This window comes from Neovison vison, chromosome 6 (genome assembly GCF_020171115.1).
Source record: "Neovison vison isolate M4711 chromosome 6, ASM_NN_V1, whole genome shotgun sequence".
NCBI classification, from domain to species: domain Eukaryota; kingdom Metazoa; phylum Chordata; class Mammalia; order Carnivora; family Mustelidae; genus Neogale; species Neogale vison.
The window spans coordinates 219,968,185-219,984,235 of NC_058096.1; the positions used below are offsets into that span (position 1 = coordinate 219,968,185).

At 57.3% G+C, this 16,051-nt stretch overlaps 2 protein-coding genes across 4 annotated transcripts; one reads left to right on the forward strand and one right to left on the reverse strand.

Annotated features, from left to right (window-relative positions):
- The first annotated feature begins 4,521 nt into the window (after positions 1–4,521).
- On the forward strand, positions 4,522–12,757 carry DENND1C (DENN domain containing 1C). Of its 2 annotated transcripts, XM_044254423.1 has the most exons (23): positions 4,522–4,631; positions 5,715–5,779; positions 5,861–5,904; positions 6,018–6,067; positions 6,194–6,313; positions 6,395–6,464; positions 6,654–6,728; positions 6,818–6,883; positions 6,974–7,027; positions 7,148–7,258; positions 8,013–8,113; positions 8,217–8,262; positions 8,390–8,491; positions 8,579–8,704; positions 9,100–9,204; positions 9,998–10,088; positions 10,175–10,215; positions 10,441–10,512; positions 11,131–11,175; positions 11,244–11,351; positions 11,554–11,618; positions 11,781–11,988; positions 12,088–12,757. In XM_044254423.1, the coding sequence occupies exons 1-23, from the start codon at positions 4,615–4,617 to the stop codon at positions 12,700–12,702; spliced, it is 2,397 nt and encodes a 798-aa protein (XP_044110358.1). In that variant the 5' UTR covers positions 4,522–4,614; the 3' UTR covers positions 12,703–12,757. The 2 variants fall into 2 exon arrangements, with proteins under 2 accessions (XP_044110358.1, XP_044110356.1); XM_044254421.1 differs by having other exon boundaries at positions 11,781–12,757.
- A 2-nt stretch (positions 12,758–12,759) lies between these two features.
- On the reverse strand, positions 12,760–15,286 carry CRB3 (crumbs cell polarity complex component 3). Of its 2 annotated transcripts, none has more exons than XM_044254420.1 (5): positions 15,195–15,286; positions 14,796–14,971; positions 13,981–14,054; positions 13,632–13,775; positions 12,760–13,283 (listed from the first exon to the last, which is right to left on the reverse strand). In XM_044254420.1, the coding sequence occupies exons 2-5, from the start codon at positions 14,875–14,877 to the stop codon at positions 13,212–13,214; spliced, it is 372 nt and encodes a 123-aa protein (XP_044110355.1). In that variant the 5' UTR covers positions 14,878–14,971; positions 15,195–15,286; the 3' UTR covers positions 12,760–13,211. The 2 variants fall into 2 exon arrangements, with proteins under 2 accessions (XP_044110355.1, XP_044110354.1); XM_044254419.1 differs by having other exon boundaries at positions 15,187–15,286.
- Between the last annotated feature and the right edge of the window lie 765 nt (positions 15,287–16,051).

Consider the following 16,051-nt stretch of genomic DNA (forward strand, 5'->3'; position numbering starts at 1 on the left):
TCTGTCCTGTGCATTTTTCGTCGTCCTGCGCCATTGGCAAGTGAGCCTTTTGGGATGGAAGGGGTTGGAGACGGGGCAACTGCTGGGGAGAGGGACGGAGGTTTCAGCGTCCCATCCCCGGAGAGCTGGGTAACTGAGCAGGGCAAGCCTCTGAGCCTCGATTTGTTCAGAAGGGGTGGGAGGAGGGTATCACTTTCCCTCTGTAGTCTGCTGGGGGATCCTCACAGCATGGTGACTAGTCCCCGCGCCCCGCCCCCAGCAACCATCTCAAGAGAGCAAGGCAGAATACACTGCATTTGCCTGACCTATCTTCAGAAGTCAGAGAGTGTCCTCCGGACTCCTAACCAACAGGCTCATGAAGGCCTAGCCAGGTTCGAGAGTTTGGGATATAGACTGGAGGCAAGATTCCAGAAGGGCATATGGGATGAGAGATGTGGCTGTGACTATCTTTGGAAATTGCAGTTTGCCCCAAGGAGTCTCTTGCCCGAAGTCCCACAGCTATGAGGCAGGGAGCCAGATTTCAAGCGCTGACCCCGTGAAGCCTCGAACTCTTGATTCCTCTTTATCAGCCAGAGCTCAGTGCAAGGACTGTGGTAGGCATTTGGAGCAGAAAATGATTTAATGCAAGGATTTAGGGACTTGTAACATTGTTGGAGGGACTGAAAGTGAGTTGTGGACCAGTATTTCTTAAACTTTGATGTGCAAAAGAATCACGAAGGGGTGCCTGGCTGTCTCAGTGGGTAGAACACACTCGTGGTCTCGGGGTCATCAGCTCAAGCCCCAAGGTGGGTGTAGAGCTTACATTTTAAAAAAGAAAATGTAAAAAATAAAAATCAACAGGAAAACTTGGCTAGAGCATGGCTTCCTGGGTTCTACATAGAGTTCGTGGTATAGTAGGTTGGGGGAGTGGGGCCCAAAACTGCATTTTTTTTTAAAGATATTATTTTTATGTAATCTCCCTTACCCAACGCAGGACTCACACCCACATCCCGAGATCAAGACTTGCACGCTCCACTGACTGAACCATCCAGGCGCCCCCAGACTTTGCATTTTTAACAAGCTCCCAGCTGATGGGGTTGGTACTGCTCATGAGAACACAGTTTTTAGTAGCCCTGGAATCATGTGGAACATCACAGAGCTCAGCCATCAGGGAGCTGCTTCCTCTGCTCAGTGAGAAATGTAGAGACTCAAGAGGCTGCCCCCAGAATTACCGAATCCAAGCACACCTCCCAACACCCGCAAAGCTGGAAATAGGTACACACACACCCAGAGTTCTGCCTTCCAAATTTTATGAGCATTTTTCCTTGGTAGAAATTCATCTGCAACCAGAACTGGAGCTGGGAAGAAGTCTAGGAAACGTTTTGTTTTGTTTTGTTTTTCATTTTCTCACTTCTGCAATACCAAAGGCAGGCAAACCAGGAGGAAGAGAAGAACGAAGGAGAGATGCTGAGAACCAGTCAGCTCTTTCCACCACACTCTATGCTCGCCTACCACACCCAGACTGGCCTTCCAGCCCCCTGACTGGGTCCCACCACAGCCAGGAGGAAGTGTAGAGACAACAGCCTGGATACCCCGCCCCCACCAACCCACAGCTCAGCAGGCTCAGCACAGTGAGGGGTGGTGGAGCAGAAAGACAATGGATGAGGCAGTGAACTTGGCTCTCTTTGTCATCTAAAACCCAACGTGGCCCCAAAAGAACTCCCTCTTCTATTCCCAAAACATCCCCTTCTCCAATGAATGGCACCATCCAGTTGCTCAAACCCCAAAGCTAGCAGTCCCCTTGATTCCTCATTTCCTATGCCCCACACGCACTTCCTATCTTTTGCTGAGGCTCACTGTCTGCATCTCCAAAATGTATCGCAAATTTGACCCCTTCTCCCCACTTGTCTATACCCTGGTGTAAGCCACCATTTTCCACATTCAGAAACCTCCCTGCAATCGCTTTCCTGGACACCCTTCTGCCACTCCAGTCCCCCTGAAGTGAGTCCTCCTTCCAAAGCAGCCCAAGAGGAGCCTTTATATGCAAATAAGAGACTGTCCCTCCCTAGCTCAAACCTTCCCACCAATCTCCTCACACTCCGGCTGAAACCCAAATTCTCACCTTGGTCTCTGCCCGCTGCTGACTCCATCCCTATCACCCTCCCCCACACTCATTAAGCTGAAGCTGCAGTGACCTTTTTGTGCTCAATCCAATCAAGCTTGATTCAACCTCAGGGCCTTTGTGCATGCCATTCTGCTACCAGAGGTGCTCACAACTGGCCATTTCTGGTCTACAGCTTTCCGTTCAAATGTCACCTCCTCGGAGCAGCCTGCCCTGGCAAACAGAAATCAGCACCCAGCCCCTCTCCACCCACTATCTTGTTTCATTTCACTGATGGCGCCTGTTGCTAACTCACAAATTATCTTATCTATTTACACACCTGTTTCTTTTATCTGTCCCCTTGCCTCTCCACTGGCATGTAAGCTCCACAAGAAGAGGAATCTTGTCTACCTTGGTCACCACGTGCCTAGAACAGCCTGATGTAACACAGGCCTTTAGTAATTCTTTGTTGCATGAATGAGCAAGTGCACTGTAGATGTCCTGATTCCCTCCTTCTACAGAGAGAAGAATGAAGGAGAGAGTACAGAACGCAGCTTCTCAGACTAACCCCCCAGGAGGCCCATCTCCCCTACTCACACCCTTGGGTGAGCCCAAGGAGTGCGGGGCTGGACCTGGTGATGGCTTCTGACCAACAGGGTACATCAGAGGTATTGGGACACCACTTCTAAGATCAGGTTACAAAAGATTGGGACTTCCATCTTGATGAGCTCTGTGGCCTTCTCAGCTCACTTGCAGTAGTGAAGTGAGCAGCATGTTGGGAAGGTCCACGTGGCAAAGAACCAAGGGTATCCTCCAGCCAGCAGGCAGTGAGGGCCTGAGACGCTTGGTCCAACAATCCACAATGAACCCAGTCCTGCCAACAACTAAATAGCAAGCTTCAAAGCAGCCCCTTCCCCAGCTGGTCCTACGGATGAGACCACAGCCCACAATAGAAGATTCTGATAAGCTGTGCCCTGAGTCCTGGCCCCCACAGAAACCGTCAGATGACAAATGTATGTTCTCTTATGCCACTGACTCTAGGGTGATTTGTTACACAGCAATAGTTAATTAATACAGAGAAGTCAAATGACTTGCCTAAGGTCATTAAAGAAGGGAGACATTAAAGAATGGAGTCAGGCCTTTGAACTCAGGTCTCTCTGACTCCAAGGTCACTTTCTTAAACATTCAGCTGACCTTCCTCCCACAATAACAGACAGAGCATATCAAAATCTTGATTCAGGCCTCATAGTAGACAATTTACATGAATTCTTTCACTGGGACATCACAGGATCTGTGAGACAGGTACCATATCCATTTACATTCCAGATACAGCTCTGAGCTGCCCAGAGAATCCCACTCTGAGTTCACACATCAGGGGTGTAAACACAGTCACGACATGCACAGAATCACTTGCCTCTTTACACAGTCTGATGGAGGAGACACAGACCCCACAGCCACAGAGACGCTCACCTCCAGAATCCCCCCAAAACATGCCAGGCATGTGAATTCTCACCTGTGCACACCTATATCCATACAGACCTTCTCAGTACCTTTCAGGAGGCCAAGGAGCCTCACAGGGTCTGTTGAATTTGGACTCCCTCGGTCTGCCTCTGGAGTTTTCTGTGTATGTGCGTGATCATGGGTACCTGTATTGTGTTCTGCCTTTGTGCTGCAAGTATGTCCTTGTGCTTCCCAAGGACAAGGTGGCCATCTGTCCACTTGCATTCTGTCTCTTTCCAGGTCTGCAACTCTGCTTGGGGATGTCTGGATGGGTCTCTCTCCATGTGTGTGACTATGTCTGGCTATGACTCTGGCTCGGGGCAGGGTCCTAACCATGTCTGTCCCTCTGTTACTGTTCTATCTGTATCTGCACTCTATGCGCTTCTATCTCTTGTCCAGATCTGTATTTCCATTGTCCTGTCTGTACCCACAGCTGTGGTCTGTAATCTTCGTCTGGAACCAGCTGCTGGCTGTACCTGTGTGTCACCTCTGTCACATGGCTGGGCAAGGACTTCTCCGGATGTGTGCTGTCCCTCTGCACTCCTGGATTTGTGTCCCTGAGGACACTCTGCTGGACGTCCACCTCCCTGGCTCCCCTGTGTCCCCTCTCCAGCCTGGCTCCCTCTGGTGGTCCTACAGGGAATGGCTGGTGCTGATGGGCCAAAGGAAGGAAGAGTCGAGGAAAGAGGAAGCATTTCAGGCAAATTGTGAATCTTTGGCTGCCCCAGAGAGAGGAAGGCTTGGGTGTAATGTCAGGGACTAGAGGTGCCTTGGCCTGGCAGAGCGGTGCTGGGGGTCTAGCCTCTGAGCCTGAGCTCATGCTCACCCTACCCTCAGAAGGCTAGAAGGCAGGATGCCTGGGTCTCTCACAGTGGGTGGGGGCGGGGGCCTCCCTCCGGGACGTCACCCCGTCAAACTTCCTCTCCCAGCCACACAGGAAGTTGAGCGGGCTCAGGGCCCAGCCCTGCACAAGCACAGGCCCCCAGGACCCCTGGGGCAAGGGCCCCACTGCCGGAGGTGGCCCTGCAGGGACCATGGGATCCAAAGCAGAGTAAGAGCTGCGCCCTTCCCCACTCTCTAGACCACGACTCCCAGAGCAGGCCTGGGCTGGGGCCAAGAGGAGCTGAACTGGGGCAGGCCCGGGAGGGGCTGTGAGCCACAGCGGCAGGTGGCTGGGCCGGGGGCAGGCCTCTCAGCAGGCCTGCAGTGTGAACTTGACTCTCGGGCACTCTCAGCCCCTCTTCTCTCCCTCTCTCTCTCTTTTGCCTTCCGGCTCTGCATGACTAAGTCTGTAACTCTGAGCAGGCACCTCTTGGTGTATCAGAGAGATGGGGAACATGGCTTCAGGGGGCCGGCAGGGGACCGAGAGGTGAGAGAAGATGGTGTGGGGCCTTGTGCCCAAGTGCTTGTGTGGGATCGCGTGGGCAGGAGGGTGAAGAGCTCGGGGTGTCCCTGGCGGGGTGTCAGAGGCTGTGTCTGTCGGCAGCCAGACCCATCTGTCCGCTGTCTCTCTTCAGGTCTCGCTGTTGCTCCCCCAGAGCCCAAGTCCCAGCATCCTCTGTGGGGTGGGCAGAGTGGAGGGGGGCAAGGGAGCATGGCAGAGAGGGCACGGCTCACAGCCCAGGGCTTGTGGCCCTCCTTGCTCTGACGAGAAGTCGGGTCAGCCCCTGGGGCACCATAAAGTCTCCCACTCCAAGAAACACGGGCAGGTGCTCTTGCTCTCAAGACGACCCCGGGCAGGCACGCACACACTGTCCCAGCCACACTCACAGCCACGCAAGAAATTGTGCGTGTTATTTGTCCTTGCACTAGCTAGATCTCACACACTTGCACTCCCACCTACTGAACAGCCGGGGAGACACAGGATAGAATCACACACACACACACACACACACACAGTCACACTCTCATTCTGCTCCACACTTCTCAGTCATGCACACAATCAACACTACTGTTCACACATCACCACACGACCTGTACACACCGCCACAAATCACCGAGGGCACACACACATAGTTACACCTGTCACACGCACACACATGTGGCATTGCAGACACATGGATTGCACGACTGCACACCCAGAAGCAAGCCCCTGGGCTCACTGAGCCCATGTCCCATGTGTCCTGTCCCACAGAGGGGATCCACCTGCCGTGTTCGATTGGTTCTTTGAAGCAGCCTGTCCTGCCTCCCTGCAGGAGGGTGAGTTGGTGGCCTCAGGTGGGAGTGGGGACCTGGGGGATGGGCCTGGGGCCCTGCACTGAGAAGCCTGCTCTCCCGCAGATCCCCCCATCCTGCGGCAGTTCCCCCCAGACTTCAGGGACCAGGTATGCAGGCTGGCTCTTTGCTCCCCTTGGACCCGGGCCAGTCCGCCCAAGGCGGAAGACTGTCTTGGCCAGGGCTGGGCTCTCAAGCGGCTTGTGCTTCTCTCCACCCCCAGGAGGCTATGCAGATGGTGCCTAAATTCTGCTTCCCTTTCGATGTGGAAAGGTACGGATAGAAGCGGACACTCAGGGACCCAGGAACTCAGACTGGTGGACACAGTACTGGCTGGGGGAGGGGGACAGGTCAGGGAGCTGGGGCCCTCAGGTCTCTGAGAGCCCTTCCCACCTGCAGGGAACCCCCGAGTGTCGCTGTGCAGCATTTCACCTTCGCCCTCACAGACCTGAGCGGCACCCGCCGATATGGTTTCTGCCACCTACGGGCTGGTGCCCACAGTTGCCTCTGCATCCTCAGGTGTGGGGTATGGGCTCTGGGGTGGGGGTGGGAAGGGCCCTGGCCTAGGGGTAGTTCCTAGAACCTGTCTTCTCCCTATAGTCACCTGCCTTGGTTTGAGGTTTTCTACAAGCTGCTGAACACAGTGGGCGATCTCCTGGCCCAGAACCAAGTGAGACCAGCCCCCCCCCTCTTCTTAATCCTGTGCTAGTCCCAGCCCTACCCTCCCAAGCCCCCGGCCAGGCTCAGAACCTCCAGGCCTGAGCTAAGACCTTCGGCTCCTCCCAGACCACTCAGCCCCAGTCAAGGGCCTCAGAATCCCCAACCCGCATCCCGGCTCAGACACCCCGCTCCCGTCCAGGTCTCTGAGGTTGAGGAACTTCTCCTAAACCTGCTGCAGCAGCCCCTGCCTGTGACTCAGGCGTCAGTCGAGCTGGTGAGTAGCCCTCAGGGGGGACCCCCTTGGGAGGATGGGGAAGCTGCACCCCAGCCCTGAGGACCACACAGCCACAACCTCTCTCCCAGGGCCGCGGAGTGACTGTCTCCAGTGCGCATAGCATCCCGCCCCCTGCCCCCGGGAACAGCGGGCCGGTGAGCAGAACTGGGGACCCGGTTAGGTTGGGCACCCCGGTGAGGCCAACCCCTGACTGATCGGTGCCCCCGCCCATCGCCCCCTACCAGCTTTCCTGCTTCGTAGCCCCCGACTCCGGCCGCCTGCCATCCATTCCTGAGAACGTGAGTTCGGTGCTGGGGACGGGAGTCCGGGGGAGGGGGGCGGGGAGTCCCGAAACCCACCCAGAGGGGGCGGTCGGATCCTGCGGTTCCCTGCGCCCAGCGCTTCTCTCCGATCCTCAGAGGAACCTAACGGAGCTAGTGGTGGCGGTGACCGACGAGAACATCGTGGGGCTGTTCGCCGCGCTCCTGGCGGAGAGAAGGGTCCTACTCATCGCCAGCAAGCTGAGCACCGTGAGGCGGGGCCAGCCGGGCCGCGGGTGGGGCCCAGGCCTGGCTTGGTCCCTGGGGGCGGGACGGCGGGGCGGAATCCTGGTTCTAATTCCACAGCGTGAGAGTCGAGGCAAAGTCCTGACTCTGCGGGTTTGAAAATCAGGGTTGGTCTGGATCCTGGCTCCGCCCTTCTGGGGGGAATCAGAGTGGGCTGCGCTGTAGTGCCCCCTCTTTGGGAGAGCTTAGTCCAGACCCCACCCACTAGGGGCCGAAACAAGACTGGCTCCGCCCCTCTGGGGGGATGCACCCAGGGAGCGCTAAATTGTAGTTTCGTCCCTAAGAGGAGGACGAAGGTCGCAAATACAGGACGAACGCGAGCTCCATCCCTAGGGACTGAGGGAAGCTGAACTCTAGCTCCGCCTCTTAGGGGTGGAGTTACTGGGCTGTTCAACCACTGAGGGGAGAGATCCCGAGGGTTGCATATTAGCTCCGCCTCCTAAAGGGAACGACTGGGACCTGCTGAGTAGTGGCCCCACCAGCTCCAAACACTGTAATTTGCCGAATTCTTGGGCTTCACAGGACTCCAAAAGGGATTTGAATTTTCACCTCTTACCCAGTAGTGCGTGGGGAAGGGGCGAGGAGGGGTAGATAGGGACAGAAGTCTGGGGACGTGGGAAATGGAGCCAGGAGAGCCACTATCCCAAAGAGGGTCCCTGAAGCTTGGGGTGGGGGGTATGTCCAGTCCTTGACTCCACGGCCCCCTACCTATCCACAGCTGACATCGTGCGTCCACGCGTCCTGCGCCCTCCTGTACCCCATGCACTGGGAGCACGTGCTGATCCCCACGCTGCCGCCGCACCTGCTAGACTACTGCTGGTGAGGGGCGGAGACTGGGAGCAGCGAGGCTAGGGGGAGAGCCCAGGGGTCCCGGAGACTGTGGGACGGCGCTCGCATGACCTGTCCCCTCGGTTGTCTGCAGTGCGCCCATGCCCTACCTCATCGGAGTGCACTCCAGTCTCGCCGAGGTGAGTGGGGGCGGACCCGGACCGCAGCGGCGGACGGGATTCCCCTCCTCCTGCATTCCCAGGAACCGCCCAGGCCAGAGATCCTCGGGCTCTGGGCAGCCGTCCCCAAGCCCCCTTCCTAACGCAGAGAGTGCGGGAGAAAGCTCTGGAGGAGGTCGTGGTCATGAACGTGGACTCCAATACCTTGGAGACGCCCTTCGACGACGTGCAAGCGTTGCCCCCAGACGTGGTCAGTGTCACCCCTTCTATGCTCCTGCCGCGTCGTGGAGACCAAGGCCTCACACCCGCCCGCTCACAGCTTCCCAATGTCCCGCAGGTGTCCCTGCTGAGGCTGCGGCTAAGGAAGGTAGCGCTGGCGCCCGGGGAAGGGGTTTCCCGTCTTTTCCTCAAAGCGCAGGCCCTGCTCTTCGGGGGCTACCGCGACGCACTCATCTGCAGCCCGGTGAGCAGTGGAGAGGCTAAGGGAGAGGCCTGTTGGGTCCTTGAAGGAACAACAACAACAGTAATAATAATACCTAGCCTTTATGGCGTGCTAACTCTGTGCCTCTGTTTGTTCATCTGTCAAATGGAATCCCACGAGTACCCGCACAAAAGGGTCATGGGAGTCAGGGAATGCGCATGCGCAAAATATTTGGATAGTGCCTAGCACATCGTGAGCACTCGACAAATGCTAGGTTTTACTGTCACCATATCTCATTTAATGCTCACAACTGTATGATGAGATAGATCCCATTCTGGTCCCATTTTAAGTTTGCTGCATAGACACACGATAGAATAAGGGAGACAGCTGGGGTCCAGGAGAGCCTCGGAAGTTTAGATCGCGGGTATTTCTTCTAGGGCCAGCCTGTGACCTTCAGCGAAGAAGCCTTCTTGGCCCAGAAGCCCGGGGCGCCCCTGCAGGCCTTCCATCGACGGGCTGTGCACCTGCAGCTCTTCAAACAGGTGCGCTAGAACCCTGAGGGCGGCGCCGGGGGGCGGGGCGAGGGCGGGGCGAGAGCGGAAAATCCTGGGTCCCTGGGGGGCGAGCTGGAGCTAGAGGGACGGACGCCTGAGTACTACAGGGGACACTAGAGGCTGTCCGGCGGAGTCCCACCCTTCAGGGTCCTCCCTCGGGCTGGGGAGGCATGACGGAACTACCGTTTCCCTGAAGTTGGGAGCCCCTGACTCCTGGGGATAAGATCTATTCCTAGGTTCCTGGGGAGATTGAGGTGGGATTAAATCCCTGGGTCCCTAAGGATAGAGCATCCGGGGCAGGAATGGGACTCCGGGGTTGTACGGTACGTGCGGGACTCTGTAAGGGGCGGGTCGCGAGTGCGCACTCCCCTTGCTGGGGAGGAGCCGGGCGGGGACTCCGGGGTTGCAGGGACATAGGGGAGAAGTGGAGCCGGATTCCTGGGTTCTTCGGAGGTGGACTGGACTCTAGGGTCCATCTGTGTTGGGATGGGTTCTTGGGTCCCTGAAGATGAGGTCGACTTCTTCCAGGATCACCGAAAGGAGTGTCAGAGTCCGACTTCCGGGTCCCTATGAGGGGCGGGGTCTGGTCCCTGACGGATTCAGACCGGGGCCAAGGAGAGAGGGTTGGGTTTCTGGCATCCTGAGGAGGCTCCAGACTCCTGAGTCCTGGGGGGGTGGGTCCCTGGAGGGGCCAGGGATGGCTTCTGCGTGGGTAGAATCCTGAGTCCCCGAATTCGGATGCGTTGGTGGCAGCCCTTTCTGACCCTTCCCCCTCCCCCAGTTCATCGAAGGCCGACTGGAGAAGCTGAACACGGGAGAGGGCTTCTCAGATCTCTTTGAGCAGGAGATCACCTGCAACGAGGGCTTCTCAGGTGAGCCCTGTGCCTAGCCCGGAGCCCCCGCCCCACCAGCACCCCAGCCTCGGCCCACCAGCCATGACCACGTCTCTTCATTGCAGGCGCTGTTCGCTCCTACCAGCTCTGGGCAGACAACCTAAAGGTAGTACCACCGAACACGTGTTTAGCGTTTATTTTGGGCTGACTTAGCTCCATAATAGTCCCCAGGGAGGGTCATCATTATGCTCATTTACAGACAGAAGTGAAGATACTGAGACTCGCCTAGGGAGAGGGCCTTGCTCAGCATCACACCGCTGGGGTGGGGAGGTGGAGTCATGGGTAACCCCAGGGTACCAAGTCTCTCTCCCTTGCCATTCTCTCTCCCCAGAAAGGTGGTGGTGCCCTCCTGCATTCTGTCAAGGCCAAGACCCAACCAGCTGTCAAAAACATGTACCGTTCGGTGAGGCTACAGTAGACAGGCCACTTACCAGGGTGACAAAGACAAGGGGACAAGGCACATGTCAACCCCTCATGGGGGCAGGACATTTTACCCCCCGATTTAAAGTGCAAACATTTTGATCAGAACCAAACCAGCAGTTAAGCCATTAACAAGTTTTCCTGCTTTTATTCTCCATTTGCCTACTTTTGTCAGGATCGTTTCTTCCCTATTGAAATTGACAACCCAGCTTCATTGGTGAACATCTTCTGTCCCCAGATGCTACAGTCCCAACCTCTGCGCTTCGGTTTCCTTGTCTCCCAAGCCCCGAAGTGTCCTGTGGCCAGTGTCTGCAGCTCCAAATTGTCCCTTAGGTTTTATTCACTTCCCTGGTTTTTGAATGCTGGTACATTATTACAATGTTCCATTTTTGCCACTCCCCATTCAGTGGTTATGTCCCCTGGGAACACTTGGGTTGACTTCTTAGTCAATTCAGATGGTGTATGGAGAATTGTGACTGTCTGTGAGGCACAAATGTGAACAGAGGGCAAGGCAGTTGTTCTACGGGATGGAGAGCTGAGTTCTCAAAATGCTCGGGGTCAAATCGCCGAGGAGGTTAATTCTCTTTTGGCTCCTCCGCAGGCCAAGAGCGGCTGGAAGGGTATGCAGAGCCTTCTGATGTACAAGGTAAGGCCAGTAGCCAATGGCTGGGGCAGTGGAAGAAGGGGCTCCTGGCTCACCCACCCTCTTCCTAGGATGGGGACTCTGGCCTGCAAAGGGGGGGTTCCCTGAGAGCCCTGTCCCTCACCAGCCGCTCAGACCGTCTGCAGCAGCGCCTGCCTATCACGCAGCACTTTGGAAAGGTACCTGTGTCCCCCCCACGCCACCCCTCACCGCAAAGGCTCACACCTGGAATTACCACCTAGTCCTCCTCTCATTCTGTCTCCACCCAGACTTTTCTCACTCACCTACCCCAATATCCGGAACCCACTTAACACTCACCCTCCTCCAGAAACCTGATTCTGTAGTTCCTGAGGCCCTGCCCTCCAAATCTGTCCTTTGCAGAACCGGCCCCTGCGCCCTAGCAGGAGAAGGGGGCTGGAGAGCCCTTCTGAGTCCCTGGAGGAGGGGTAAGGCTCAAAGGCTGGGAGTGGGGAGGGGGCAAAGTTGGAAGTGGGAGGCTAGGACCCATCCACCAGGGGAGGATGGTGCCTAAACTCAAGAAGCTTCAGAGGAGTCCAGTCAGGACTGGGGTCTTGGGCAGACATCTGAGGCTGCCCATCCTTACCCAGGGCACCTGCTCTGAGCCCTGAGGATGCCCAGGACCCATGGGCAGAGGAAGCTCTGGACAGCAGTTTCCTGGGGTCTGGAGAAGAGCTGGATTTGCTGAGTGAGATTCTGGACAGTCTAAGCATGGGAGCCAGCAGGACGGGAGGCCTGCGGCCCAGCCAGAGCTTGGACTGCTGCCACAGAAGGGACCCAGACAGCTGCTTCAGCTTGGTGAGAGCCCCCCAGTCCTCCCCCTCGAGTCCATCTTTCTTCCCAGCCCCTCCAGCTTCTGAAGGCCAGCAACTTGCCCATCTCCCCACCCCTATCCAGCCTGACATCCCGGGAACATCAAGATGGCAACCAGATGAGGAAAAAACACCAGAGCCTCAGCCCCTGTCCCTACCTGCTGACCTGCCATCTCTGCAAATCCTCCAGCCTTTGGATGCCACGACCTCCTCAAAGGACCCTACTTCCCAGCCACCCTTGGAGGCCAGCCAAGAAGTCATCTCTTCATCCCAGTCCTCATTGGCTTCTGCAGATCCAAGCAGCCAAGGAGACCCTGAGCCCCATCTTCTAATCCTACATCTCTCTCCTTCCCCCAAGGCAACCAAAGATCCCAGGGCCCAGGAGAGGCCCTGTGCCCAGCTCTCCACAGCACCCACCCACTCCAGCCCTCTTGAAGGTTCCCAACTTCTGGTCCCCACAAAGCCCAACTCGGATATTACCTGGACATCCCAACCCCTTGATTCTTCCTCAGATCCTGGTTCCCCAGAGAACCCCAGATGCCAGCCCTCTGAGGTCCCACAGGCAGAGCACGCTCACCGCCAGCTCCCAGAGGGGCCAGGAGCCCTCAGACCCCCTGCTGCACCTGCCAACAGTTGGCAGGATCCCCAGGCTTGGAGCCGGCCCAGAGTCGCTGAGCTTAAAAAGTGTTTTGAAGGTTAAGAATCAGGGACCTGGCAGAGACCCCAGTCCTTCAATAAAGCCACAAGAACCCAAAGCTGGTTTTCCTGGTGAGTTTATCTGGGGGCTCTTTCTCTGCTCAGAAATGTACCCCATCCACTTCCTTCCTCCTGGGGCAGCCTCCAGCTGATTCTGACGTGTAGCTGAAAGCCCCTCCCTTCCAGGAAGCCCTCCTAGTCCTAGGATCCTTGCAACCTTATGATTCGTCTCTCAACAGCCTATGAGCCCTGAGTTTGTTCCCTCCATCTAGACTACCTCCTGCCCCCATCAGCTCAAAGAGAAAAAGCTTTTACTATATCTCCCTACTAAATGTATGTATGTGTGTATGTATATAAAACGTGAGCAATACACTCTCCCTTGCCCTCAGGGACAGGGTCTTTAAAGCACCTTCTTCCCTGCTATTCTTAAGCACTGGGTAGGTCTGATTACCCAGAGAGGGCTCTGCCTTCCCCCAAGGTCACACAGCAAGGAAGATGGATAGAAAAGGAGACCTAGATGGGCAGGCAGCCCCGCACTGTCTCCTTGGAGTCCTGGGGAGCCCGGGCCTCGGCTGCATGGTTGAACTGAAAGGAAAGGAGAGGCTTTGTCGGGCCCGTGTGGCAGCAGGACAGAGGCCGATCGAAGACGGTGCAGCAAGCGCGGAGGCGGCCCCCCAGCCCCGGCATCCCCAACTGCAGGCAGAGTCAAGCAGAGGTGGCATGCTTCACCGAGCCCGCCAGGCAGGGTGCCCCGTGGCCCCCCAAGTCCTCCTGAACCCTCAGAGGCTGTTGTCTTGGTGGCAGCTGCTGTGTGTGAGCGAGCACCGGGCGGTCCTGGCCAGTGGTGGTGGCTGCAGCGGGCCCCAGCATTCAGATGAGCCGCTCCTCGGGCGGCAGCTTGAGGTTGGGGGGCGGCGGCACGCGGGCACCCACCTGCTCCTCGCTGCTGGGCCGGTAGGTGCCCTCTGTCTGCCGCTTTTCACGCAGTTTTCGCACCAGCAACACGAGCCCCACGGCCAGAAGCAGGGCAGCCAGGAGGGAGAAGACCACAATGATGGCAGTGATGGCCCCCTGAGACTGCAGGAGAGGGGACAGGTTGACTGTCCACCCTTACCTGAGATGCATCCAGGGCTCCTTATTGTCCCAACACCATCGTCCACCCCCGCCTGGGATTCCCCCTCCCAAGCACCTGCCACCTCTGGGAGTCTGGGCCCCTTGACCTGCTACACGTGGGATGCCTGAGTAACTTCCCTGCTGCCCTCCTCCTAAAACCCCAACTCACCAGGGCCCCATCGGAGCCAGAGCCTGGCTCAGCAGGTGTAACAGTGCCGTTCTCATTTATAGGGGGATCCAGCGCTGTAGGGAGGGGGTAGGTAAAAAGTACAAATTTATCCTTATCTATCCTTCCCATCTTGGCACCTTCCTTGGGCATCCCTCCGTTAGAGCTCTGCCTTTCTGAATCTTCTGTTCTGATAGAGACTGTGGGAGCCCTGCATGCAGGGGCTGGCCCAGTCCTTCCTGCCCCTCTAGCCACCCCCAAACCAGCAAAGCCCAGCAGTGAGCAATCAACCTAGAGCAGTCTGCTGTTTGCGATGAGCTGGGGTCTGCTATAACAGATGATGTCTGGAAGCCAGACCCTGGCTCCCCCCCCCCACCACCTCTCCAGCCCTCCCTTGGCCCTTAAGGATCTGGGTGGATCCTGCGTTTCCCTGGAGTGTCTGACTCACACCTCCCCCCCGGGGTTCCCGAAACTGAAATACAAGCACTGAACGGCTGGGTCCACACCTATGGCCAGTCTGGTCAACCTGGGATCAGAGGCCCAGGCAGGCCTCCTCCTGGCTCCCAGTCCGCCCAAAACACTTCAACCACACTGAGACTCGGGTACACAAGCTCCTCTCCCCAGGCCCCAGTACTGCCTTCCTCGGGAACTCGGGAATTTCTACACCAACTCCAATCGTCCAAAGAAGCCCCTACCCTGATCGACCCTGTAGACTCCTCTCAAGGTATCCCATGACCGCTCCCCGTTCTTGACCTCTCCAGGCCCCAGGTAACCCGCGCTTCCAAGCCCCGCCGCGCGCGCCCTCCACCGGTACCTACTTTGCCCCCGGGCCGGGCCCCAGCGGGCCGGCAGCAGCGGCAGGCCGAGCGCCAGAAGGAGCCCCAAGCCGGGGCTCGCCATGGGCCGGGCGACAGGCTGGTGGCACCGGGGACCCGGCTTCTCGCGCGCGCTGCTTCTACCGCATCTCAGGCCGGGGGTACCTGCGACCCGGTACCTGAAGCGGGAGAAAGAGAAAGGTATGGGGGAGGGGGCTAGACCCGGGCGCAGGCCCAGGGGAGGGATGACCCGCCCAGGGCACCCCAGAGTCCCGCCCCGCCCCCGCCGCCAGAGGTCAGAGATTAAAGATTAACTCCGGGCGGCGCGTACCCGGGCTGGGGAAAGGAAAGGGGAAGGGGGGGAAGGGGTGGCAGGCGAAGCCGTGCGTCCTACCTCCCCACCTGGCCCAGGCGTCCTCGACCTTGCTCAGGTTCCCTGTCCGGGTACCTGGCTCGAACCCTCGGTGCCTCCGTCGGTAACTCGCACTCCTCCAGCTCCGCCCGCTCACGTGACCCGGAAAGTTTAGTCACTCACCTGGGAGGGGAGCGCACTTCCGGCTTGTGCACCTGAGCCTAAGCGAGGGGGCGGAGCCAAACGGGGGTGGGACCGCGCCAGGAACGCACCTGTAACGGGAACTCCGTAACACCGAAGAGTAAAAAGGGACGAAAGCGCGCAGGGGTAAGAGAGACCTCCCACCGATATTGCTGTCGCATCTGTAGGATCGCACAAGGATGGAGATAAACCCGGCGTGGAGACACGGGGGCATGGGTCATGCCTGCGGCGGATCCGAATGGGTGGCCCCTAACAAAAACACACCTGTGCGGTACACATCCGCCCGGGAGCCAACCTGCAAAGAGGACATGTGCGTGGATATGGAAGAACACCTATGGGAGACATCTGCATTGAATCGCCTCTATTTGGCATATAGCTGAGTGCAAGCACACCTGCGCGGAAAACAGCTGTATAGAACACACCTGCATTATAAGAAACACCCGGTGGGGCACTCTGGTGTAGGATACCTACACCAGATGCGTTTTGCAAACGCATCTGCGTGGCTTGCACATGAAATGGACAACACTTGTGTGAGGAATTCCTGTGTGGAAATGTATGGGAAAGACCCGTAGGAGACACACCAACATTTTAGAACATCTTATAGAACCCAGGTATATGGAAACATACCCATACGGGTGTACAATTAACTGCAACATACCTATGTGGGGGGGGGCAGGCGGAGGTGAGCTGTATAATGCATTCCTGG